The sequence below is a fragment of the Bubalus bubalis genome, chromosome 1 (assembly GCF_019923935.1).
Source record: "Bubalus bubalis isolate 160015118507 breed Murrah chromosome 1, NDDB_SH_1, whole genome shotgun sequence".
In the NCBI taxonomy this organism is placed as follows: domain Eukaryota; kingdom Metazoa; phylum Chordata; class Mammalia; order Artiodactyla; family Bovidae; genus Bubalus; species Bubalus bubalis.
In genome coordinates, this window is record NC_059157.1 from 104,112,803 (window position 1) to 104,140,667 (window position 27,865).

Below are 27,865 nucleotides of genomic sequence, written 5' to 3' on the forward strand. Positions count from 1 at the left end.
AGGCCACAAGTCTACACAATAGTTTTTAAGGAGGTGTAAATTAAGGGTGAAAACAGTTGTGAAGCTGCTCTGGAGCTGAAAGCTAAGATTTCCATTTGGCACTCCCATTTATTTACATGTAAAACATTTATTTCTGTGACGTTAAAAGCAGTCTGTGAAAAGCACACACCGTGTTATTGGGACTTTGCATTTGTCATTTACACGTTTCAAGTTTACTGTGGGGTTCTCAGTTTTCCATCTCTTTGGATGCTAAGGCATCAAAAAAGGTGACAAATATAAAGAACATCTATTTTTTGATTGCTGCTGGAATTTAGAGATTTTCAAGTGAATTAAGTATTGATATATTCAATATCCACTTGCATTCCTGAGTTCATTTTACAGACTTTATGTAAAACTAGAAGGAGAGGGATATGAAGTAGAGGATTTAAGGTGAAAATCTTACCCTCCAATGAAGCACAAGTTCCTATGACTTGCAAAACATTAAAAAAAAAAAAAAAAGAAAAAGAAATGAAACCTTGCGGGGACTTCCCTAAAACAGGCGTAGAGAGATGAAAGAATAGCTCTGGAATTCCCTTCACAGGGATGGGTACTATTAAAGAGTCTCCGGTTTTTGAGAAAAGCGTTAGATGGAAACGGTTCTTTCACGACGCTGCCCATCAAAGCCGTAAGGCAACCAATCCTCCAAATCCCTAGGCCCCCTTCATTAGGGCAATGCAGCCACGGGGTCGGTCCCGACTCGGACCGGCCAGGTAAGGATGCCCCTGAGGGAAGAGGAAGGAAGCGCAGGCGGCGCTGCAGCTGTCCTCAGGGCTGGTCCCCGCCTCCCCGCCTCTCTCCACGAGCTCCCGATAGTAATGGATCACCTTGGTGGGACTCGGCCTCCTTGTAATCTGTTTCCAGCGATTCAGCCCTGTCCTCTTCCTGGAGGAGGACCTGTCTTGGGGCGCCAGCAACATTTTCCAGGTTCAGGCGCGGACTAAGGCCAAAGCTGAAACAACCGCTCCTTTGCCTAGGCTGCTGCCGAGTCTCGGTGGGACTTGTAGTTCCTCTGACCACAAGGGAGGTAGGTGTGGAGCTCAGCCGAACCACCACTCCCAGGAGGCTTTGCCCAGGCGGAACGATCCTGTTCAGTTACCCATGGCAACGGTAGCGGTTCCTCCGCCTTCCAATCACCAGTGTTCGCTTTGCAATTACTTTTGCCTTTTCCTGGCGCCCCGTGATGACGCAATGTTCCCTGATTGGCTCTAGAATCGGAGGCGGTGGTTCAGGGGGCAGAGAATTTTGCAAGCTGTACACGTGGTAGCGAAAGGCGAGAACCTAGGGTTTCAAGTTTCCTAAAGTTGGGAGGTTTGCAGGTAAGTACCTCCCCTCCCTATTTCGAGTGAGTGGGGGCTGCTGTGAGAGAGTCGCGTCGCGTCGCGTCTAGATCCTTCTCGGTTGTGTTGCAGTAACTGCGATTGTCCTCCCGCCATGTCTCTTTCATTTTCGGGTTCTCCTGGTGGGTCCTGGCTTCTGTAAATCCAGATTCTGTAAATCGTGTGGCCTCATCTCATCTCAGAGAGAAGTGTCTCCGTTCAACAGGCTTCTGTTTAAGGGTCAAGTTCCCATGCGGAAGTTTTTCTGGATTGTCCAGGGTGCTTGGGAAGGTTGGACCGATCTGGAACACCTGAGCTAAGTAAGCACTCCGCGAAGTCTGGTGCCCCTGGAGATGGCTCATGGAGTGAAGCTAAAGCCGTCGTTATTGACTGAGCCTAGGTGTTCCCGGGAACTGTCCAAGCTGGGATATGTAGGTTCATAAGGCAGAGTAGAGATTTAGATCGGCAGCTTTGGGCCCAGTCATTTTGTAGTCGTATGACCTTAGGAAACATGTTTAATAACTCTCGGACCCTCGGTTTACTCAAATGGGAGCAAAAGTACCTAAATCATTAGAGTGTGGTACCCAGTAAAAATCAGTGTATGCAGAGACCTCTACTTGGAAACGTAAACTAGAATTGAGATTTGTGAAAGATCAGGGAAGCTTTGCCCTCAGACTACTGCACCAATCATAGGATTGGTTACCAATCTCAAGTTACCAATCTGTAACTTGAGTTTTCATTGGAAGGGTGATGGTTGATTAAATTGTATTACATCCAAGCTATGCAATATCATAAAGTAGTTAGCTTCAACGGGCAAGTTAAGCTCAGTGAATGTCACCAATAACACTATAGCAAAATGGAAAATATGACTGAAAATTATATCTTAACATTACAGTTAGTATGTAAGCATGGACAAGATGAGACTTCTAACAGACTACCAGCCTATTAAAGTACAGGCTCAAAAGGCAGAATTCTATGATTTAAGTGGCTCTGGCATTTCCTAAATGGTGACTTTTTAAGCCTCATTTCATCTGTAAAATGCTCCTAATAATAGCATCTGTCTTAGATTGACATGACAGTACATGTTAGTGGAGTTAGCATGTGAGAAACATTACTTGATACATAGTAAGAACCCAATAAATGTTGCTACTGTTGTTATATCTTTAAGTAGGTTATGCTAATTTTAATTTTATTATGATTACTCACATATTTGGACTTATTTCTGCCATCTTATTCTGTATTTTCTATTTTTGATATGCTTTTTGGTCTCTTTTCCTCTTTCTTGCCTTTAAATATTAACCAGGTTTTCTTTATTCTTGCCTGTTTCTCCCCAGTGGGCTTGGGAATTATCCATTGTCAGTAAGTTTTAATGGTTACTTAAAAATTTTAAACACACATACTTAAAGTTTAACATTTTTATTGATCTCTCTCCTCTTCCCAAATAGTGAAAGAATTTTCGAATACTACCTCTGAGTAGTCTCGTCTTCTGTTACTAGTTTCCAGAGTTTTCAAGTCCATCATTTCTTTGTGTCTTTCTTAGTTAGCTCAGTGCACCATATTGCTTAGAAGTCCTTCACACTTTTTAATATGCACATACAGTGTAGAGTGTGTATTTGTGTATTTATAAATACATATATACAATTTTTCTTTTGCAAAAAATGTGTTCACCTAAGCTTGCTCTTTTCCCTCAACATATTGAAGTCATCTTCCCATGACAGTCTGTAGAGAATCCATTAAGAAAAATTAAAAAAAAACAAAAAACACCCGTCTTTCATAAGGGAATAGAGGGAGGGGAGAAATACGTGACAGTGGAAGTGTTAGGACAGCTACAGTGCTGCCGCAGGTGCAGGGAATCTTGGTTAGCCCTTGTAAAGGCACGGCTACTTGTCCTTAAAGTGATTAAGAGTTTTTCCACTAACCATTATTTCCAAATGGCTCTTCTAATGGTTAGGACTTAACCAGGAAGTGAAAGTGTGGATGTTTGTATACCAAGAAAAGCATAACCCCAGAAATCTTAAAAGAGACTTATAGCAAGTGAAAAGGAAAAGGGCCAAATAAAAACCATTTAATACTTTGGAGACTGTTGGTTTGTTTCTTGAGAACTTTGCTTGGAGTAGTAGATTATATCACTCCAAAAACATATTTTAAAACTATGTGTATGTGTATATATATTATATTTACATTACTCCATAATAAAAGCTTTTTGTGTTTGAGCTGTTAGAAAAGAGGTGCAATTATAAAAGTACTAACCACAAATTGATCAGTAATTAAGAAAGGAAAGGTGGGTTCAAAGCTGGACAAAGTTGCATGTTATTTTTTAAATATCAATTTCCGGGTAAAATACATTCTCTGATGCTTTCCTCAGATTTCTTAATGTTTGCATTCATCCTCACAATACAGAGAATCACCACTAGCAGTTTATCTATTGGAGTACTTTTCCATAAACCCAGTTGTCTACTTTACCTCGCTTAGTTTTTTCTTTGATGCGGTGTCCATTCACTGTTTAGGGTAGGACTCTTAAGAAACCCTAAACTGCAGAATGTGAGTGCATTCCATTAGAGTCCCATACTGTGGAGAAAACCAAGTGGGTTCAGGACACTAAGCTGAGGACTTTGAATTTCATCTTTAAAAGTTTGGAGATTAAACTTTACATCGTATCACAGGAGAAGCCATCTCTGCATCTAAGAGCATGGTGGCTGATGTCCGCTAGAACTAACACAGACCTGTAATAACCGACCTTGGGTTAAGAATGAATGAAGCTGTTTCTTTGGGGAAAGAGTGGCAAAAGGAGATATGTGTATACAAACACTGTGTTACTCTCACTTCAAAGATGTAATCAAAAGCACAGGCCTCCGAGCAGAGACCTGGGTTCTAGACTCTGGTTAATCTCAGCCTCAGAGTCGGTTGTGGAACAGCAGAGGGGATCATCAAGTTCATGACAAGCTCTCAGTGCAGCGTCTCTGGTAGTAATGGTCAGACTTAACTATTCTCAGCATTTCTAAAGTCTAATGGCAATCATTCATTACCTGGGGTGTTAAACAGAGGTTTATTAAAGAGTTGTGGATTGTTTTTATCTGAAATTGAGTTAACTTGACATGGAGAAGCACATTGTCTTATGCTTGTCAGCAGCTTTATTTGTCAGTCTTATTTATTAATAAACTGGAAAAATGAAAGAGTTTGATGAGGAGAAGTAATAAAAATTGGTAGCCTTCTAGAGTCTTAAACTTCATTTTTTCAAACATGCTAGTTTTATCCAATAAAGGCTCTTTCTACTTTTATATGGTCAACTCATGTGTATACGTTGAAACTCTTGACAAAGCTTAAACACTTAGATGAGACAGAATTTTTGGAGTAAGGGGAGGAACCAGCAAATTCTTCTGTATAGGCCTTTCTGAAAATACATGGGACAATGAAGTTTCTTACATTTTCAGATGTGTGTGAGTAGTAAGTGCTAAGTTCTTGCAGTATTAGTAACCTTAGTCCAGTAAATTTTCATTAGTTCTTATTTTTGTCTCAAAAACCTATTGTTCCATGTTAGTTGATTCTAATAGAATAATAGGGTTGATTAATTAACCTTAAAGTGAATTTCTCACCTTCATGCTTCCCCCTGCTTCAATTCTCTAGAACTTAGATTGCAAAGTACATTCTTTAACTTTGCTGTAAATGGCTTCAGAGCTCTGTTAGTTTAAAAACTATTTTTATCACTTGAAATCAGAAGATTATGTGTATTATTTGATAAATCAATAAGAAATATGATTTTGTAAACTAATGACTCTTCTCTTGTATTTTCTGAGTTACATTCTTACTAGCCTGTAAATATATTTAATTTTTTGGTATAAACTTCCTTTTATTTTAACAGTTTTTATATGTAGTAACACAGTTTTATAAAAAGTAGCTTTTTTATTACCCTTTGTTAAAGCATAACTTTTTTCCCTTGAAAGTGGCTTAGTCATGTACAACATTTTGCGACCCCATGGACTGTAGCCCACCAGGCTCCTCTGTCCATGGACTTCTCCAGGCAGGAATACTGGAGTGGGCTGCCATTTTCTCCTCCAAGGGATCTTCCCAACCTAGAGATTGAATCTGCATCTCCTACACTGCAGGCAGATTCTTTACCATCTGAGCCATAAGGGAAGCCCCTTCTGCTAAGTCGCTTCAGTCGTGTCTGACTCTGTGCGACCCCGTAAACGGCAGCCCACCGGGCTTCCCCATCCCTGGGATTCTCCAGGCAAGAACACTGGAGTGGGCTGCCATTTCCTTCTCCAGTGCATGAAAGTGAATAGTAAAGGGAAGTCGCTCAGTTGTGTCCGACTCTAGCGACCCCATGGACTACAGCCTACCAGGCTCCTCCACCCACGGGATTTTCCAGGCAAAAGTACTGGAGTGGGGTGCCATTGCCTTCTCCAAAGGGAAGCCCCTTAACACTCTCTATTTGTGTGGGTTCCAATGAGACTTTTTTTAGATTTTTTTTTTTTCTTTTTTTGATGTGGACCATTTCTTAAGTCTTCATTGAATTTGATACAATATTCTTGTTTTTTGTTTTTGGGTTTTTTGGCCTCAAAGCATGTGGGATTGTAGCTTCCTGACCAGGGATTGAACCCAAATCATCTGCTTTGGAAGACGAAATCTTAACCACTGGACTACCAGGGAAATCCCCAGAGTTACTTTTATGTCTGTATTTGTGATAACTTGAAATAATGAATGTTGAGTCATAGAAAATTGACCAGCCTTTCCTGAAATGCTCAAACTATTTAAAAAAAAAATTATTTTTTAATTGGAGGGTAATTATTTACAATATTGTGTTAGTTTCTGCCAAACATAATTCATGTTTAACATGAAATCACTTATTGAACCATATAGAAAGTAGTTACTCTTGTTTCTAAATTTCACAAGGATTAATTATTTTATTTCAATATAAGAGTTTATGACTCCCCAAAAAGGAATATTTGCATTTCTGAATATTTTTTAATTCATGATAGATAGTGCTTATTTATTTGGTAAAACATCTTTTAAACATTGGTTGACTTTCAGTGTGGTTTAATATAGTGCTTAAGAGGATAGGATCCAAGGTTGGAGCCACTCAGAGAGCCATGTTAATTTATCTATTAATAAAACTGCTGCTGCTGCTGCTAAGTCGCTTCAGTCGTGTCCGACTCGGTGCGACCCCACGGACGGCAGCCCACCAGGCTCCCCTGTCCCTGGGATTCTCCTGGGTCTTGCCTAAATTGCAAAATTTTGAGAGGGTATAGTGGTTGCTGTAGAGACACTGGTATTTCAGAATGCTGGATATCCAGTGACATTTTGCAAATGATCTGCCTTGCCTGGTTACCAAGTTTTACAGAGCATTTAAAGAATTGGAGCCTGGGATTTGCTTTACTGAAAAATAATTAAGACAATCCAACAAAGTAATTGACAATGTTTTCTGATTTTTTTCCCCCCTGTGTATCTGTGGTATTTAGAAAGTGTATCTTTTTTCTTTTAATCAAATATTTTTCCTTTCCAATTGTAAAAGCAACTTTGCTTGTGAATTGCATTGATGCACCACAGTTTCTCACCTCTACTTTTTTAAAAACAAGGTTGGAAAATAATCCCACTTCTCAGAGATAATCTCTGTTTATTTGTTCAATATATATTTTTCCATGAGTGCATGCTCAGTTGTGCCTGACTCTTTGTGACCCCATGGACTACAGCCTGCCAGGCTCCTCTGTCCATGGGATTTTTCAGGCAAGAATACTTGAGTGGGTTGCCATTTCCTTCTCCAGGGGATCTTCCTGACTCAGGGATCAAACTCGAGTCTCCTGAACCTCCTGCATTGGCAGGCAGATTCTTTACCACTGAGCCACCTGTGAGGCCTATATATTCTTCCATATATTTTAATAAACAGCAGAATTCTGCTTTGGAACCTGTTTTCTTCATTTAATTACGTGTTAGGAAGATTTACTATGTTGCCTAGTATCCTCTCAAATCAGAGAAAGAAAAAATAGATCAAAATCATATTTCTTATGCAGTGTGACCTTTCTATATACACGTTTTCCAAGCTGAGAGTAAGCCTTGGCTTCAGAGTGCCCTTCCCATGATTAGTCTTTACTTCTGTCCTTCCATTTGTTTGGATTTCATTAGCTGAGACAAAACTTCCCTGATTGAATTTAAATATGGATGATGTCATCATATTGCTCTGCAACTTTGGGAAAGGTACCTTATTCTCTCTGTCATTTCCCATCCCCCTATTCCTGATATCTAAAAAAATTCTAGACTGGGAAGTATATGAAACATGTTATTTATTTTTCTGTAAGTTGCTTTCTTTCAAAAATGTTTAGCTTTTAGCTGTCATGGAACTTCTGAATGTAATGTTCTTTTCTTATCAGGACTTAGAGGAATCCCTTTGAGATGAAGCTAAATCTTACCAAGGTGGTTAATGGCTGTCGCCTCGGAAAAATAAAAAGCCTCGGCAAAACAGGGGACCGCACCATGGACATCCCAGGCTGCCTTCTGTACACCAAGGCTGGCTCCGCCCCCCACCTGACCCATCACACGCTGCATAAAATCCACGGGGTTCCTGCCATGGCTCAGCTTACACTATCTTCACTGTAAGTATGAGACCTGATCATTCACGTGTCAACTTTAGCAGCAGCTTGGTTACCTTACTAAGTTGCAGTAAAGAGAAAGGCTTTTTTTGCTTCTGTATACAAAATGTGTAGGCTTTTTATAGTGAAATCAGAAGAGAGGTATCGAATGTTATACATCATCTGACCATAACATGGAAGACCTACATGTTAGAGCTGCTTCGCTTTTCCATACCACCCTCATTGCCGCTGTTCCCAGGGGTGATGGTGCCCATAATGCCCCATAAGGGCTAAACTTGGGACCGCAGAGATGTCTTCAATGCTCCAGCCTCAGAGCTTCCTCTGTCTCTGCATGTGTACTTGCTAGTTCTACTCTAGGGTAACAGAACTAATAGAGTGAGGTCATTTTGTGTCATGTACATACTGACCTTATCCCTAATTGAAAAATCTGCTATTTGATCAAATTACTCTGCAAGATTGTATTAGTAACAGTCATTTTAAAGGAACAAGGGGAAGAAGAAAATCTAGATATTCTGAAGCCCTTGATCTTTGCCAGTTTCTCTTTCTCACAGAGCCACTTGCAAATTAAAGACCTTCGCCCTGTCTAATGAACCCAACCTAATGAGTGGGGACTCCTGAATATGTTGTACTTGGTGTTTTGAGACTACACTTACTGTCACGTGGCTCATTTGGCTGAGGAGAAGAGGGCTTCAGTTGTTGCATAGAGTATCTGCAGAATGATTCATTATTATGTTACATATTTTTCTGTTTTCTTATAGGGCAGAACATCATGAAGTCTTGGCAGAATATAAGGAAGGAGTTGGAAAGTTTATAGGTAAAAGTTAATCAAGTTATTTGCATGTGCCTTCTGGTGTATTAATTTGGAGGTTGAAGATACTTTTTGTTTTTTGACTCTTTATGTATACAGTTATTCATGAATATAATAAGCATTTATTGAGCATCTAAGAATAGGCATTGGGGATTCAAAGATGCTGCTGCTGCTGCTGCTGCTGCTGCTAAGTCGCTTTAGTCGTGTCCGACTCTGTGCGACCCCATAGACGGCAGCCCACCAGGCTCCCCTGTCCCTGGGATTCTCCAAGCAAGAACACTGGAGTGGGTTGCCATTTCCTTCTCCAATGCATGAAAGGAAAAGTGAAAGTGAAGTCACTCATTCGAGTCCGACTCTTAGCGACCCCATGGACTGCAGCCTACCAGGCTCCCCCGTTCATGGGATTGTCCAGGCAAGAGTACTGGAGTGGGTTGCCATTGCCTTCTCCTCAAAGATGAGTAGGAAACAATTAACTGCCCTAATGAAACTCAGAGCCTAGTTGGCATAAAGATAAACAGGTAGTTCTAATAGAGTGTGGTGACTGCATTTGCAGGATCGGGAGTAGGTACATGTATGGTGAGAGCCTAGAGGGAGGAACATATAACCTGCTGTAGAGTCCACGTGAACGGAGGTCAGAATAGAGACCTCGTGGGTCAAGGAGGAGTAGGAGTAAGCAAGGTTAGGAGGTGGGTGTAGTGGTGGTGGCCGACAGGTGTAGGTGGCACTCCAGGAGGAGAGCAGAGACCTAGAGCTGAGGGACTGCGTGGAACACACCTCAGACCCAAAGCAGGCTTGTCATGTTTGAGCCTAAAACATGGCAGAGGATGAAGAGTTTATATTCACCTATATTCTGATATGTTAATATTGTCTTCTGTTCCAGAAATAGGATTTTAAATGCCAGTGTATGTGTCCATTTACTTATAGGAAAAGCTTAGCAGTGACAGCCAGAGAACCAACTCTTCACCGGTTTTCTTCTGAAGCTTTTCCTCAGTGTCTGGGACTCACTTAATTGACTGAAAATCCGTCTCCATTGGTTATTCAGTCTTGCTACTTCTGAGGGAAACCGCACGATGACTTGGTTGTCACAAGGGCCTGTATCTCCGTAGAGGAATTTATGTAATACCATTTCCCTTGATCTGAGACCAATTTTAATAACTGGCTTTAAAGTATCCAAGCATATAATTAAGTGAAAATAGCTAATATAAGCTTTCTAGAGATAATTGTAATAATTGCAATTGTAGAAAATAAGGTGGAGAACTGCAGAGATTTTTGTTGTTTGCTTTATATTTTTGGTCTTCAGCAAAATCCTGTTTTTTTCCTATGAAAATGTGGCATATAAAATTTAAGTACATATGAGTTAATAAATATTTTTTTTTAACGAATGTCTTTTTGATTAAAAAAAACGTAAGAAACTGTCATCTTGAGTCAATAAAACTTACTGAAAAGGAGATCCATTTGCAGTGTCCTATAGTTTTTCTATAATTCTGTCCTTAGGGACCCACGATATGGGCTCCATTTATTATTAATAAGGTTACCTGTTGACTGTATAATTTTGTCTTTCCAGTAGCAAGTTCCCCTTGGATGGTACCTTATTGAGAATGAACTTAATGTTATTTTCTTCAAAGCAAATCAAGTAGGGTCAACATTTCATTAATCACTTTCCATTGTATCCTGCTTCTGGTTATACATTTTCTTTGTAGCAACTCAGTGTCATTAGACATGAACGTTTAATTCTTCTTTTGGTTTTGTAGGTTTCAAAACAATCTTCATTCATGTTGACAGGCCTCCTATAATTCTAAGGTCGGGTGTGGGCAATTTACTCTGTTTTAGAGTTACTTTATCTGTCCTGCCGGAGAAGGCAATGGCAACCCACTCCAGTACTCTTACCTGGAAAATCCCATGGACGGAGAAGGCTGGTAGGCTGCAGTCCATGGGGTCGCTAAGAGTCGAACACGACTAAGCGACTTCACTTTCACTTTTCACTTTCATGCATTGGAGAAGGCAATGGCAACCCACTCCAGTGTTCTTGCCTGGAGAGTCCCAGGGACGGGGGAGCCTGATGGGCTGCCGTCTATGGGGTCGCACAGAGTCGGACATGACTGAAGCGACTTAGCTGCAGCAGTATCTGTCCTGATAGATATGAAGCCACATTATGAAGCTGCTGTCAGTTACAGCACTGTGTAATTGCTGATGGAAGTTCTTTTAGGGGTTCTTTTTCTGTTTATACAGGCATGCCAGAATCGCTCTTATACTGTTCCCTGCATGATCCAGTCAGCCCTTGCCCAGCTGGATATGTAACAAATAAGGTATGTTCTCAGAACGTCCTTCAAGGCTGAAGCTTTGTCTCAGGAAGTCAGCCCCTTGGATCCCGCAGATGCAAGGATTCCACCGCCTGGGATGCTGACCCATTCCAGATCCCTTTATGCCTTCTCTTTGTTTGTATGACTACAGTGGGATGGTGTGGTTTGTAGGGCAGCCCACGGATGAGTTAAGGTAAGGAATGTATCCTCAGCTTTTTGACTGTTGCCAAAACTTTGGGAGGAGAGAAAGGTCAAGTACATGCCCAAAAAATAAATTGCTATAATGGTAGAAAAAAATACTCTTTTGGTACCATGCTTTATATGCAGTTTTAACAACCTCAGGAAAAGTAGGGAAAGTTGCTGATGAGTGTTATCACATGTATAACTATATATAGTAGGACTTCAGTATAATACTACTGTTTAGAACAGAATTTGAAAAATCTGAACCCATAGCCAGAAGTTTTAGCTAGTCAAAAACAGTATCCAAAGGACTTCATTAAAAGTTTTAATTGGAGATACGGTCCCATTGCATTGTCCCAGAGGACAATGTTCTGGAAAGACTTCAGTATATCTGCTACTTCACAAACAGTTACTTTTTCTTCACCCACTTTATTGATATCAACAGTGTCTATTAATCTTACCTAAGATACCTTTTTTAAAATTTGTCTTCTGTTTTACACTTCTTTCTATTTTGCAATTTGAATTCAAAAGAAAATTTTGACCTTGCTTACTCCATTTATAAGGGAGAACGGATTCATTCAAACAGTGTTATGCAGGATGAAAAAGATTGTCTGTAGTCCTCCAATTATGTACATCTATTCTAAGAAGAGAGATGCTGTTGGGGAAGCAGTAACCAAAGGAACATACAGAGATTCTTGTGTACTACGAGATTTATCTCTTTGCATATAATTCTGTATCTAACTATGTCTAATGAGTAAACATGTATTAAACATTCATCATGTGTGAGGCCCAGACTGTGTATGGACGTAACAAAAGCAGAAGATATTAAGAAGAGGTGGCAAGATCTTCACGACCCAGATAATCACGATGGTGTGATCACTCACCTAGAGCCAGACATCCTGAAATATGAAGTCAAGTGGGCCTTAGGAAGCATCACTACAAACAAAACTAGTGGAGGTAATGGAATTCCAGTTGCGCTATTTCAAATCCTAAAGATGATGCTGTGAAAGTGCTGCACTCAATATGTGAGCAAATTTGGAAAATTCAGCAGTGGCCACGGGACTGATAAAGGTCAGTTTTCATTCCAATCCCAAAGAAAGGCAATGCCAAAGAATGCTCAAACTACTGCACTATTGCACTCATCTCACATACTGGTAACGTAATGCTCAAAATTCTGCAAGCCAGATTTCAACAATACGTGAACTGCGAACTTCCAGATGTTCAAGTTGGTTTTAGAAAAGGAAGAGGAACCAGAGATCAAATTGCTAGCATTAGTTGGATCATTGAAAAAGAAGGAAAGTTTCAGAAAAACATCTATTTCTGTTTTATTGACTATGCCAAAGCTTTTGACTGTGTGGATCACAATAAACTGTGGAAAATTCTGAAAGAGATGGGAATACCAGACCACCTGACCTGCCTCCTGAGAAATCTGTAAACAGGTCAGGAAGCAACAGTTAGAACTGGACATGGAACAACAGACTGGTTCCAAATAGGAAAAGGAGTACATAAAGGCTGTTTATGGTCACCGTGCTTATTTAACTTATATGCAGAGTACATCATGAAAAATGCTGGGCTGGATGAAGCACAGCCTGGAATCAAGATTGCTGGGAGAAGTATCAATAACCTCAGGTATGCGGATGACACCACCCTTATGGCAGAAAGTGAAGAAAAACTAAAGAGCCTCTTGATGAAAGTGAAAGAGGAGAGTGAAAAAGTTGGCTTAAAGCTCAACATTCAGAAAACAAAGATCATGGCATCCGGTCCCATCACTTCATGCCAAATAGATGGGGAAACAGTGGAAACAGTGGCTGATTTTATTTTGGGGGGCTCCAAAATCACTGCAGATGGTGACTGCAGCCATGAAATTAACAGACAACTTACTCCTTGGAAGAAAAGTTATGACCAACCTAGACAGCATATTAAAAAGCAGAGACATTACTTTGCCAACAGAGGTCCATCTAGTCAAGGCTATAGTTTTTCCAGTAGTCTTGTATGGATGTGAGAGTTGGACTATAAAGAAACCTGATCTCTGAAGAATTGATGCTTTTGAACTGTGGTGTTGAAGACTCTTTTGAGAGTCCCTTGAACTGCAAGGAGATCCAACCAGTCCATCCTTAAAGGAAATCGGTCCTGAATATTCATTGGAAATACTGATGTTGAAGCTAAAACTCCAATATTTTGGCCACCCTATGGGAAGAACTGACTCATTTGAAAAGACCCTGGTGCTGGGAAAAATTGAAGGCGGGAGGAGAAAGGGATCACAGAGGATGAGATAGTTGGGTGGCATCACTGACTCAGGGGGCATGAGTTTGAGTAAACACTGGGAGTTGGTGATGGACAGGGAGGCCTGGTTTGCTGCAGTCCATGGGGTCGCAAAGAGTCAGACACGACTGAGCTACTGAACTGAACTGAACTGAAACATTTATAATGTGTGAGGCCCAGACTGCGTTTGGGGCACAACCATGATATTAGATACTTGGTTCAGACAAATATCAGCCTTGTGATAAAGGCTATCTTTTCTATGAAAGAAATAAATACAAATTGCTGATAGAGCTTACAAGAGTGAGCAATTGATTATGCCTAGTAGAGTTTGGGGAACACAGTAGAGAAGATGGCATCTAAACTCTTATGTCTTGAATAGTATTTTACCAGGCAAAGAAGTAGGGGAAGGCCATCCCAATCAAAAGGAACAATGTGTTGAAAGAAAAAAATCAGTCTGTGGTATAATCAGAAATAGCATGGGGTGGAAGAGAGAGAAAGACTGGGATTCTGGAAAAGTAGTCACAGAATTCTTGGGCGATAACTGAGGAGTTGGCTTGAATGGACATTGAAGGACACTATGAGCTTTCAGGTCCTTAGAAAATTTGGAATATGGTATGGGAAACCTCTTTACCCACCATGTCTAGAAGATTGAATTTGCCACCATCTCTCCAGCTGTAAAGAAGAATTGAATTTAGAATTGCTTTAATCATTTTATTATTTTCTTTTTATTTGCACGTTACTCTTGCTAATTCCTCTCACCTTGTTCCATGGCAGTCAGTGTCTGTGTGGGGTGTTGGAGGACGAGTAGAAATGACTGCCTCCAAGTTCATGGCCATTCAGCAGGCCCTTCAGCCAGACTGGTTCCAGTGCATTTCAGATGGAGAGGCAACTTGCGACGAAGCAACTTCCATAAAAAGAGCCAGAAAGTCTGTTGACCGATCGCTTCTCTTCCTGGATAATTGTTTGAAGCTACAGGAAGAGTCAGAGGTAAAGCCGTACCACTCACCTCGCCTTTCTCCTGGGAACTCTAGCTAATTTACATTCCGTGATACCGCCCTTTCTGCCCCTCCTCCTGTTTCTTGCTCTTCACTTCTTGGTCTCTTTTACTCTCCTAATTTTTTTTTTTTCTTCCCTGAATGTTTTATTGCTCTTTAGGATGTCTTAGGAGAAGAAAATGGCAGCCCACTCCAGTGTTCTTGCTGGAGAATCCCAGGGACGGCGGAGCCTGGTGGGTTGCCATCTATGGGGTCGCACAGAGTCAGACACGACTGAAGCAACTTAGCAGCAGTAGCAGCAGCAGGATGTCTTAGGCTCTCTTTTTCATCCCACACTGTATGTTCTCTCTGGGAAGCTCCCCTTAGTTTTAATTGCTGAAAATTCTAAAATTATGTATATGATCAAGATCACTCTCCTTAGCTTCAGAGTTACACAGCCACAGGCCTTTGCTACGTTCTATCACTAGACTATTCCTCTTATGCACCTCAGACTCAGAGGTAACAAACTCAGTATCTCCTATCCTCACACCTGCTCTTCCTCTGGCTCTCCCTCAGCACTGTTCTCCCTGTGTGACAGTCCCCAGTTCCTCTGCCCAGAGATTTGAGTCTTTCAAGACCCTTTTTAGTATCCAGTTAGTATTCAATTGTTCACTCCACCCTGGCTTCAGTTCCCTACATATGTCTGCAACGTGTCCCTTCTGGCTCTATATCCTGAAGGCATAGTAACCTCATCATCTCGTGAGCTGGGGAAGATGAAGCTGTAGTAGTGAATAAGGGGTCTTGATAGCAGAGTTAATAAAGCTGGAAAGGAAGGCATTCATTAGGAGAGAGCAGAGGAGGTGGGAGAATGGGAGACAGCGATCAGAGGAGAGACTTTTAGTGTCTAGTCATTTGTGTAGAGTAATCCTGAGCCACGAGCAGGCCCACTGTGGCAAAGCACATGGAGTTTGAGAAAGATCATTATTTTGAGTTTACTAATAAAAAATGTACTTCGGCTAATCAACTTAATATACATGAAATAATTAGAGGAAGCTTACTTGTCATTCTGATAGAACTCTTAGTATCTGAGTAAGGGTTCAGCGTGGGGACATTGCTGCGGCTCTGAATTGTTAGCTCTGCTACCAGTTATTTGCTAGCGATTGTTTTCGGCCGGTAATTATCCTTGTAGGATGAGTAATGTTTGTATGAGTAGAAAGGAGGACAGGGAGTGTGACAGAGTGTGATTATTAGAAAGGCCAGATGAGCCTCAAATCCCTCTTGTGTGTTGTCAGCCACACCATTTCACATTGTTCTTGTGGGTTGGGCAAATGCCTGGGTCCCTCCCTGTCCCCCTTATGCTGTTGTCTTGACAGGATTATTGATAGTGCCCCCTTTTAAGTGTGTTCCATTTTAGACAATACGGTTATACTTTTTTTTTTAATTTACTTATTTATTTGGCTGCATTGGGTCTTAGTTGTGGCACGCGGGATCTTTGGTTGTGGTGCGTGGGCTTTCTAATAGTGGTGTGCAGGCTTAGTTGCCTGGCAGCAAATGGGGTCTTACTTTCCTGGCCAGGGATTGAACCTGGGTCTCCTGCATTGCAGGGCGGATTCTTAACCACTGGACTACCAGGCAAGTCCCTGGTGGTTACACTTCTTATACCCATGAAAACGAGTTCCTAGATGGGGCTATGCCAGTCACGTAAAGGAACAGGCCTGTGTAACTGTCTGCTTTGTATATCTGCAAGCATCTTTTCCTCTCCCTGTGATTTCTTCCTCTTATCCATTGAATCCTCTTATTCTGAATGCCCTTAAGTATCGATGCTCCTCAAGATTCTGTCGTCAGCTTTCCTTCCTTCTGCGTGTATTCCCGAGGCCAGGGATGGTAAATAGGTTTTATCTCAAGGTGCTCAGAGTTGTGCACGGTGCGGCAGGGTGAGGAGAGTCTCCTGGCTGTGTCTAGCATGGCAGCAGGCGAGGGAGTGGCAGGCCTGTGCCAAGCACCTCCTGCTGTCTAGCCTGGGCCGTCGCACCAGTATATACATTGCCCTGACTTTTATTCCATATCTTCAGTGGCTGATACCTCAAACTCAGAGTGCTCAAAACAGAATAATCACCTTCCCTCACCCTCCACTGGTGTCCTAGGATTCCCTGTCTTGGCCCTTCTCATCTCCCTGGACATCTGAAATAGGAGCCAGGAGTCGTCCTATTTTTGTCTGCGTCCTCTCCCCAGCAAACTAATCAGTCAGGTTGTGTTGAGTTGTTGATTGTTCTTCCTGACGAGGTTGCAGATCCTCTGTCTCCTTTTCACTCCATCACTACTGCCTCAGTCCAGATCCTCTTCGTCTTCCCCAGTGATTCAAGTCATCTCTACTCCATCCTTTAACCACAGTCACGCTCAGTTCACTCTCCGCACAGCAGCTGAAGTCTTCTTTCCGGAGGAATAGTCTGATTATGTTCCTCCTGCTTAAGCCAAGAAGCAGGAGGAACATAGCCTTTTAACCTCTTTATAGCCTTCCAGGCTCCCTTCCCACCCACTTCTATCGAAGAGCCACTGTTGATTGGTATTTTTCCTTGTAAACCTTATTTTTTATAGTTACATACACATAATTATTACATATATGCATGCCTCTGGTTTTTATTACATGAATATGATCATCTTTTCAGGAATTTGCTTGTTTTTATTTAACAATGTCTTGAAATTATTTTCCTGTTAGTGTATATATTACTATACGTTCTGCTTTCTTTTTAAAACAGCTGTGTAGGAAGCCATACTATGAACATATTATACTTTACTTAAGCCTCTACTCTATTGATGGATGTTTAGCCTGATTCCAGTTTTTCATTATTCTACACATCTTTGTTTCATATGCACCAAAAATAAACTTTGGTGCATATGAATAAATATATTTGTAGGTGATATTCTTAGAAGTGGAATTTTAGAATGTATAAAGATAAAAGTATTGACATTTTGGTAGATGTTGTATGCTTGCCCTAGCATAAGGCAAGCTGAACTAATTTTTATTCTCTGTAGTTGTAAGGGTATGTAAGTGCCGTTTCTCTAACCCTTTTACCTCCACTGTGTTGATTTTTATCTTTTGACTTTTCTTTCAGTGTGATGGGCAAAAATGGTATGTAATTATTTCCAGGTTTCATTTCCTTGTGAGATTTAGTAAGCTCTCCTGATGTGTTTTTCTGAAGTTCATATTCACATATTTGCCTAGATGTCTGTAAGGTTGTCCTTTGCTTAGAGGATTTATTGGAGCCTTGTCCATGGTGTAGACATTTATCTATCCCTCCAAAGAGTACGTTCCCCTTTACTTTTGTTGATAGTATATTTCACTAGGGATTTTTTTTTAATTTTTCTGTGCTCAATTATGTCTGCCTTTTCCTTTTCCTTCCAAAGCTTTATCTTGCTTTGGAAGGCCTACCTTATCCCAAGAGTATAAAAATACTAAATCTGTCTTTCTAATACTTGTATAACTATATTTTTTATGCTTAGATCTTTAGGGCCATCTGGAATTTATGTTTGAGAATGGTGTACAGTACTGATTTTTATCTTTTTCCAAATGGACAATCAGTTGTCCCAGCGAAACCCAGTGTCATAGTTCCTAATGTTATTTATAACTAAGAGATTTTTTTTTTCCCCCAAACTTTAAACTTTTTATTTTGTATTGGGGTATAGCTAATTAACAATGTTGTGATAGTTTCAGATGAACAGCAAAGGGACTCAGCCATACATGTATATGTATCCATTCTCTCCCAAACCCCACTCCCACTGAGGCTGGCACATAACATTGAGCAGAGTTCTCGTTGGTTATCCATTTTAAATATAGCAGTGTATACGTGACCTTTCCAAAGTCCCTAACTATCCCTTGCCCTGGCAACTGTAAGTTTGTTTTCTAAGTCTGTGAGTCCTAAGAGATTTAGAAGTAGCCTAGAGTAGACCAGGAGAACCATTTCTACAAATGAAAGCTGTTGCTTTTGTTCTTTTCCTCTTATATCTTCCTGGTGTGTGTTTAAGCTAAAGCATGACTGCCTATGTTGATTGTCTCAGTTTCTCTTCAGTCTTTTCTTTCTTTGTTGAATGGCTTTCAGATTGTGTTCTTTGGAACCCTAAAGGTTCTCAGGAAGGAGAGTGTGCTATCCCCCTGCATGCTTCAGCTGAGATCTTGTCTCTCCAGGGGGCTTCTGGTAGCTAATGCTCATTTAAACAGAGGTCTCCACTACTGGAAACAGTTAAAAATGTTCAATCCTTTCTCACCTTAGGTCCTCCAGAAAAGTTCGATCATTGGAGTGATCGAAGGTGGAGATGTGACAGAGGAGAGGCTGAGGTCGGCTCGAGAAACAGCCAAGCGGCCTGTTGGCGGCTTCCTTCTGGATGGCTTTCAGGGGGATCCAGCGACCCTGGAGACTAGACTGCACTTGCTGTCATCAGTCACTGCGGAGCTGCCCGAGGACAAACCAAGGCTAGTGTTCAGGAGGATGCAGGCCAAGCCTGGTGGGCTGCAGAATGTGCAGTGTAGTATGCAGTCTCTACATGGGCATGTCTTTTGACGTTTTGGTTATGTTCTTTCTGGGCTGAGTCTGCTTGAGGGAGTTTCCATCAAGGCTGTCTTGCCTTTGATTTTAGAATGTAGGCCAGAGGACAGTGCCATGTGAGTTAGTTTATTTGATTCTTGTAAGTGAGGGCAAGTGATATATTATTCCCCCTCATTCTTGTGCCAAATATAAATAATATTCTTTATTCATTATAACCTGGGGACAGGTAGAAAGTCACATGGAACTCTGGCTTTAATCACAGAAAGCTGAGGACAGATCTGGGATCTCCAGTGGAATGAAGACGGATTCTATCAATAAGGACCTTTAAGAGGTTCTTAGATTTGAGGCAGGTAGTGAGGAGGAGTATTTTTTGAAATCAGGGGAACTGGCAGCCTGAGTGGGGCTGGCTGTTTCCATCCATCACAGGATTCACTATGTGCTGGAGAGAAGAGTGATCTGCAAGATTTTAAGGCAAAAAAATCCATAAGTTTCTGTGTACAGCTGATGTCTTACCAGACTATCCACATTTTTTTCTTTTTTTTTTTTTTAAAGACGGTAGTCTTTTATCCCAGTTGGTATAAATATTCATGCTTTTTTTCCTGCAGATACATTAAGAAGTTTGATTATGGGGTAATGCTTATACCCCTCGGGCTGATGAGTAATATTATGTGTGCTGTGCTTAGTCACTGAGTTGTGTCGATTCTTTGCGATGCTATAGACTGTAGCCCACCACGCTCCTCTGTCCATGGGATTCTTCAGGCAAGAATACTGGAATGGGTTGCCATGCCCTCCTCCAGGGGATCTTCCCAACCCAGGGATTGAACCCAGGTTTCCCGCATTGCAGGCAGATTCTTTACCTGTAATGGTCTGAGCCACCTGGGATACCCTGAGTGATATATATATATGTATGTAATTTTACTACTTTTTAAAAAGAGTCCAGGTATAGCTTGCAGTTAAGTATATGGATTTTAGGCATGCCTTGATGAATTTTTATTCCTGTATATGCTTGTAAACACCAGCCAGAACAAGATATTTCCAGCACCCCAGCCAGCATTCTCCCCACCCTCGCCCCAGTTTTATCCTAGCCCTCTGTGTTCATTGCTTTCCCTCCTGTGCTTATTTCATTCGGGTGCAGATGACAATTCAGCACTAGTATTTCTAGTCATTTTCTGGACTTCTTTTGAATTAAATGCTCACAGATGTCTGTTACTGGATTTGAAAGCTGGGATTGTTTTTCTTTCTCTAAGTGTGTAGAAATGCCAGCTTCAGTTGGAGAGGAGTTCTAAAAACATGACATTACTTGAAGGAAACTGTAGTCAGAAAAACCAGCATATATTTAAGGGTTCTGGTTGTTTAATATTACATAAGCCTTTTTTTGGACTTCTTTTAGAAATCAGGGAGTCTATAAGCTTTTCTCTGCCAGTTTATAAAAGGGACTATGAGTAGAAAAACAAACATAAAAAATAGCAGCCAGCCAGCCCTGATCTATTGCATCTCCCCATCTTGTTTTAGTGGCAAAACCTAGTTGAATATTATTAACACTCTCAGAATGCATTACCTATTGCCTCTAGAAATACCATCTCATTCCACCATGCAGACGTTTTGTTAATGGAGAAAATATAAAGAAGCATAAAGAAAGCTAACTAGATTCTTGGATCCTGTGGGCAGAGTTGAAATTCCGAGAGTAAGAATTGCTTTGTTAATGGAGCTATGAAGAATACAGTAGGTAAAAATGTCTTTCTTGAGCCAACAATGAAAAAGAATTATAAGCAAAGTACAGTTAAAACATGGAAGAGTATTTGAAGGGGAAATAAAGCACACAGCTTTGCACTAAAAAAAAAAATCATATGCAGTGGATAGAAAGGCTACAGAGTTCAGTCCAAGACTCTGGAGATTGTTTCAGAAGGGATGAGGGGGAAAGAAAACTAACCCTTATTAGCGTCTCTTTGGAGTCAGAAACTACACTCTGCTTTTTCAAGTACATCATTCATCCTCACAGCCAGTCTATGAGATGTGTATTCTTGCTTTTGTTTTTAAAATGGGGAAACCAAAACTCAGAGAGGTTAAGAAACCTTCCCAAAGTAACACAGCAAGTAAATAAATGGCAGAGCTGGGATTCCAGTCCAGGTTTCTGCCGCCAAAGCTCTGTAGTCTTTCCACCATGCCTCTTTATCTGCTGCCTGTCATGCTAACCATGATTTTCATTATTATTACTGTTAATGCCCTCTGGAAAGACTCTGATTTCATTCCTGGCGTTGTCCTCATGTCACTGTACATATTATTTTCACAGGCTCATCTGTGGTGTTAGCCGGCCAGATGAGGTGCTCGAGTGTATTGAAAGAGGAGTGGACTTATTTGAGAGTTTTTTCCCTTATCAAGTGACAGAGCGGGGATGCGCCCTGACTTTCAGCTTTGATTACCAGCCGAATCCTGAAGAGACATGTAGGTCTTTTGAAGTTAATCTCTGTGTCACCCTTAAATTCTTTCTATTTCCTATCAGCTTTTGGCTTGAGTCACAAACCAGAAATATGTGCATACTGTAAAGCCAGCCTTTTATAAAACTACGTCTTTGTTTCTTATCTGTACGCCCTGGCATGTTGGCACATAGAACCAGGCACTTATTACTACACACATAGCTCATCAATATTCGGAAGTGATTTTTGTAGGGAGCAGAACCAAGAAAAACAAAACCTCTTCTATTAACAGCCAGAAAAAAAGAACATTCAGAGTGAATGAATAGTGATGAAAATCTAAGAAAAGAAAACCTTTGAACTGCTTGGTGAAAGTTAATTCGTTTTTTCACAAAGGAGTTCTTGTCTGGTTTTTTGCAAACCTCATGCTAAAATACAGGGAGTCTCACCCCCTCTGATCTTAGTGTTACTTTGCTTTTTTTTTCATACTGAGATGTGAAAGCTGTTTTCCTCTGCTAATGTTCCCTTTGAAGCACTGCCATTTGCTTTTATTGTTTAGTTATTCAGAAGTCAAGAAAATCAGTTTCAGATCCTAATGTTTAGCTGGCAATGGAAAAGGAACCGGGAGACAGACTTTGGGTTGGGGTCCCTCGAAGTGTCTCTGCAGTGTTTCAGGAGCGTGTTGTAGGCCCGTTTGCCCTCTGGCCTTCGGAGTGTGCTTCCCTTTCCCGCCTACTGCTCCCCTTAAATTTGAGTAGGGTCAGAGACTTTTATTCCCCACAGTGATGAAAATTTCATTCAGGATGTGTTACACTTCTGTAACACAACTTAAGCATTAATCTAAATGGAATTACTTCTGGAAACAAAATCAATCAAGTTGATCAAATTCTTAAGCAGAGGAGGCCTGGTTTACTATCTTTTAGACAGACTATAACATATGTATATAGATACTGCTACTGCTAAGTCATTTCAGTCGTGTCCGACTCTGTGCGACCCCATAGACGTCAGCCCACCAGGCTCCACCATCCCTGGGATTCTCCAGGCAAGAACACTGGAGTGGGTTGCCATTTCCTTCTCCAATGCATGAAAGTGAAAAGTGAAAGTGAAGTCACTCAGTCGTGCCCGACCCTCAGCAACCCCATGGACTGCAGCCTTCCAGGCTCCTCCATCCATGGGATTTTCCAGGCAAGAGTACTGGAGTGGGGTGCCATTGCCTTCTCTGGTATATAGATAGGTGTGCCGTAAACACTTTATAAATGTTCCTGGCTTCATTTACAAGTGAAATTATTTCTGCCAGCACATAGGTGATTGTTAGTCAGTCTGCAGTGTGAATATGCAAAGCTCTACAGAGAACCTGGTATTGAGTTCTCTGGAACAAACCAGTTCCTTTTGGGCCAGAGAAAGCCAGATTTCTTCATGATTGGAAAAACTGAGTTTAAACATTTTTATTAAAGTATTATTATGAATCATATTTGTGTATTTGCATAGTAAATTGGAGCTTTTTGCCAATTTCAAAGTGAAAATTCCACAAGAATTAGTTGCCTGATGTAGGCAGTAATTTCCCCAGTGACAAGGACTTTTCAAAAGCCAGGGTTTTATTATGGTTTTCCACATCAGCATGCCAATAATGGCAGCAAAATTAGAATAGCCATGGGCTCAGTGCTCAGGTTACATCGCTTTTTCCTTTCACCTGGGCGAATTTACCTTCCTGGGACCATCTGCCCATTTTCCTTGGGCCTAGCATTGTTATTACTTGTTCCCAGAAATACTTCTCTACTTGCACTCTGGCTGGCTCTTTGCATAGTAACTAGTGTTTCTGTTGCAATTCCAGCAATGTTCTTACTTAAAGCAAAGAGTTCAAGGGAACAACTCAAATTCCCATTTAATTCTGGATTAACTGAGTTCCCTGGAGGGCCAGAGTCTCCATACAGAATACATAAATTAAAACCATATTCTACTTTTAATCTGTAATATAGGCAGTTACAAATCCTGATGAATTTGCATGTATATTAGGATAAGACATGACCCCAACACACAGGCACACACACATTTATTCTTTCCCTCCCACTCTGTCTTACACACACACAAACATACACACACCCAGCTGGTTTTTTAAAAATCATTCCTTGAGAGTAAGATTATAAGATATATACTTGTAGCCATGTTTTACTAGACATAGTTGAATCCCCAGGTTTTGATACTATAGATTACAGGTCAGTGCTCACCTTGTTACATGTTCCTTTTTTCAATGTGTGTGCATTTCCTTAAGAGAAGTTGTAAGGAGTGGAATCACAGGGTCAAAGGACCTGAAATAGTAACTAAGACAAAAATTCTCCTAGTAGCCACTCTTTACCTGACCTTCATTCAAGACTTCTTATTGGTTTGCCTTCAGTATTCCAACAAAATGGAACACAGGAAGAAATAAAATATGTGGATCAAACGAAGAAAAGTAAAACAACCAGTTGCAACCAAGAAATGACATCATTTGAAATTAATCTGAAGGAAAAAAAGTAAGGATTGTTTTTTTTAAATTTGATTTCTGTCTTTTTAATTTCAGTCTGTTTTAAAAGTTTTATGTAACTGTTCCCTTCTCAGTTTATGAGTTCATAAAATATTTATAGTTGGACATTGTTTGGGCCTTCTCAAATTCAGTGCTAGCTGAACTCTTTTTTTTTCTGTAGATGAATTTGTGTACTTTGTCTTGTCAGAAAACTGAGGCTTGATAACTAATGTTTTAGAAGAGCTGTCAGGAGGATTAGACCAAATCCACTGTTTGGTATTTCTTATGATTACTTGAAATAATGACCATGTAAAATAAGAATTTCAAGATAAAATACAACAAGATTTTTAAATTTTAAGGAATTTAAGCCATCTTGGTTATATACAAATTATAAATCTTAAATAAAGTATTTGCCTCTATAAAGACTAAACTAAGATATCTTGTAACTTTGTATTTGGCCAAAAGTGGAAATAATCAGTGAACAAGTAAGTGGTTTTTCTGGAACTTGGTATACTTGTTTTAGTGCTGGGGTATTTTTGGTCTTATGTAAAGGGACATTTTAGGGACTCAGACTTATTTATTACTATCTAGTAACAGTACACGGAGAAGGCAATGGCACCCCACTCCAGTACTCTTGCCTGGAAAATCCCATGGATGGAGGCGCCTAGAAGGCTGCAGTCCATGGGGTCGCTGAGGGTCGGGCACAACTGAGCGACTTCACTTTCACTTTTCACTTTCATGCATTGGAGAAGGAAATGGCAACCCACTCCAGTGTTCTTTCCTGGAGAATCCCAGGGATGGTGGAGCCTGGTGGGCTGCCATCTATGGGGTTGCACAGAGTCGGACATGACTGAAGCGACTTAGCAGCAGCAGCAGCAGTAACAGTACAAACTTGAAAATTTATGAAAGAATACGAAATTCTTAGTTCTTCTCTCTGTAGTGACTTCTTGATTGTAGGTCTGAAATGCTGATGCTTACCATATTTGACTTATTGAAAAATAGCTGAAGAGATTCATTTCTGTTTTTAAAAAGCTAGGGTGATATAAATGGTTACTACTAAAATTCCCTTTACATTGTGGAAGTCATTGGAAACTGCCATATTTATCAGCAATAGACTTGAAGCTTTGGAGATTTGGCATTCAGATTGTGGTTCTGCTCATGACTGTGTGACTTTGGTCAAGTCATTTAACTTCTTTTTAATAGCTGATAAAAGATAGTGCATATAGTGCTTAGCATGTGCCTGTCTGTGTCCTTTACTATATTAACTCATCTAATTCTTGTAACAGCTCTATAAGGTAAGCACTAATAAGGCATTGTTATTACCTGATTACATTTCGGATGAGAAAACAGACCTGGGGGAGGTTAAGTGACTTTCCAGAGTTGAGTTGTGAACCAGGAAACAAGCCCGGTCATTGTAGCTCCAGGGCCTTCCCTTTTAGCCCCCTTGGCCAGTCTTCATTGGTAAAGTGACAGGAAAAATGTCTGTCTCCACGGGTGGTTGCAGAGATTAAATGAGACTGAACATATAGAAGTTTTTTGTAAACTGCAAAAAGCTCTGCAAGTAAAAGGGCATACTGTCTCTTCTAATATTATAGTTCTGATGGCAAGTGGGAGAAGAGTGTCATTCGTCAGAACCGCGTCTCCTCACATTTTTGTGTGCCTTTATAGTGTGACTAACCGTGCTCAGCAGGAGGCAGCGAGCATGTGACTCTGCTGCTGCTCCTTGGTAAGCCTTGGTCTAGGAGGCTGTATCCATCAGAGCCGGACTTCTGAATCTCCTGGCCCACTGTGCTCTCCATTACCTTTTGACTACATTGCCCTCTTCAGCAGGTGCCTGGCACTACGTTTGCTAGTTGTGTTACTAACTGTTGGTTATGTGCCAGCAGAATAGGTGGTCTGGGTTGTCAGTTTCTTGTGGAACATCATTGTAACTTCCTTCCTCAGGTACCAGGAGGACTTCAGTCCTCTCGTGAGAGGGTGTTCCTGTTACTGCTGTAAGAACCACACTCGTGCATACATCCACCATCTGCTGGTGACCAACGAGCTGTTGGCTGGCGTCCTTCTTATGATGCACAACTTTGAACACTACTTTGGATTTTTCCACTCCATCCGGGAAGCACTGAAAAGCAACAGACTGGCTCAGTTGAAAGACCTCATCCGCCGACAAGCCTCCTGAGATGTGGCACCCAGTCTGACTCTTTACGTCAAGCCTGCACCACGGTTGTGATGTGGGAAGAAGAGAGCCAGAAGTGATCGAAACTTTAAACTTTAGTCACTCATATTTGAGAATGAAGTCTGCTTAAAGTAGGAACATCTGTACTGAGCTCTGCCCACATAAGGCTAAAGAGACTTCTTACAACTGAAATGACCTAGATTGATCAGAAGAAATTGAAACATGACCTTTCATATTTCTACACTCTTTTAGTCAATAGAGATTTGTTTAGTCAAAGATAAAAGCTTTAGATATAAGAGGACAGCCTTGAAGTGGGGATGATGAGAATCTGAGGGTTCACTGAGTTGGATTGGAACTTGAAGGGAGATGATTGGTCGTAAGTCGTATTACTTCTGTGGACATGTGCCTGCTGACCAAGAGGAATCTAGCTGATTCAAGAGTTTTCTTCATTTTTATCCTAATATTCTCAGGGGCCTCTTTTGGATTCTTCTGCCTCCCAAGCTGTCCTGGCAGTCCAGTCAACCAGCAATGACTCTTGTGACTTCACCAGGCTCACATCTCCATGGAATGTGGAGCTCTCACGCTGCTCCAGTGACCAGTTGGCACAAGGCACACTCTACATTTGACCATATGGTCTGTGACTTTCCTCCCTAAAGTCACCACACTTGCCTGTGTGGAGCTGAAAGTTTGCATTGCAGCTTTCATCTGGTCATACAGATCCACTGTGGTCTGCCTTTCAGGCTCATTCATAGTCGAGCCACATAATGACTGAAGTTCCATCACTTGGGGAGATTCAGTCACTGTGTGTTCAGTTGGACGGAGCCCTGGCCTGGCTGTTAGGGGATTGGGTTTCACTTACTCAGCTGTAACACTTGGGCATATATCACTTAACCTCCCCATTCCTGTTTCCTTCTGAATAATGGGGACAGGTGTAGTGAAGAGTACTAGATGAATCTCTAGATGAATCTAAGATTCCATCCAGATCTTAATATTTGGGGAACAAGAAGTTTTAGATTAGAACCATAGCTTTACATGTATCCTTGTTTATTAATCACTATTGGCCTGATTTAAAATACAGTGGTATCAGGAGTCAGGCAATAGTGGAGATATTTGAGAGCCTAAAAAGAGGTTTGGCCCATGGATTTTAAAGTGGTTGGTAAATTGGCATCAGCAGGTCCTGAGGCTAGGAAGGCCTTCCCTGATCACATCTCATTCTATGAATTTTTTTCTGCTCTTGTCAAAGGAATGACATTCATGTTGATGGTATGACAGGTGATTTTTATTTATAAGTGCTTTTCTATATTTGTCAAGTTTCCTGTAAAAATACACATACGTGTGTGTTTCACACATAGTTTTTATAAAACAACAGAACAAAAAAGATGCCTTTGTTTTGTTTGTAGGGGTATAAAATATTTGTTTTATATTTTTATGCTGTATTTTCCTCTTTGTTCATTTTAGTGGGCATTACTGAACATTGTTTTTAATTATTATGTGGTTACTATATTTTTATATGTTGGGCGCCCATCTCTATGGTCTTCTTTTATTAGTGGTTTAAGAATGTACATGAATTCCAAAGTTCATGAATTTCAGAATTCACAGATCCTCCTGTAACCTCTCTTCCAATGAATGCAAGGGTACTTACAAAAGACAGGATTTCTATTCTCAAGAATCTTCTTGTTTTGAAATATATTGGATTGGACTTGTTCATATGTTTATATTCCTGTTCAATGTCAAGCCCATTGTTGGAGAAGTATTAATAAATATCCTAGAATCCATA

The 27,865-nt window shown here is 40.8% G+C and overlaps 2 protein-coding genes across 12 annotated transcripts in view; one reads left to right on the forward strand and one right to left on the reverse strand.

Annotated features, from left to right (window-relative positions):
• The window catches only part of CCDC191 (coiled-coil domain containing 191), a 101,749-nt gene extending 100,685 nt beyond the window's left edge, over positions 1–1,064 (reverse strand). For 3 of the 8 annotated variants that reach the window (XM_044941999.2, XM_044942002.2, XM_044941998.2), the window contains exon 1: positions 864–1,064. In XM_044941999.2, the coding sequence (XP_044797934.2) occupies positions 864–956 (93 nt within the window). In that variant the 5' untranslated portion in view covers positions 957–1,064. The remainder of the gene's footprint in view (positions 1–863) is intronic. The other 5 variants (XM_044942006.2, XM_044942018.2, XM_006073668.4 and 2 more) reach the window with 4 other exon arrangements.
• Positions 946–27,865, forward strand: QTRT2 (queuine tRNA-ribosyltransferase accessory subunit 2). 4 transcript variants are annotated; one of them, XM_044942028.2, is made up of 9 exons: positions 946–1,063; positions 7,721–7,942; positions 8,698–8,753; positions 10,977–11,053; positions 14,264–14,476; positions 18,732–18,931; positions 21,295–21,446; positions 23,808–23,925; positions 25,860–27,865. In XM_044942028.2, the coding sequence occupies exons 2-9, from the start codon at positions 7,743–7,745 to the stop codon at positions 26,089–26,091; spliced, it is 1,248 nt and encodes a 415-aa protein (XP_044797963.1). In that variant the 5' UTR covers positions 946–1,063; positions 7,721–7,742; the 3' UTR covers positions 26,092–27,865. The 4 variants fall into 4 exon arrangements, with proteins under 4 accessions (XP_044797963.1, XP_006073733.1, XP_025140123.1 ...); XM_006073671.4 differs by lacking the exon at positions 946–1,063 and adding an exon at positions 1,199–1,355; XM_025284338.3 differs by lacking the exon at positions 946–1,063 and adding an exon at positions 1,476–1,675.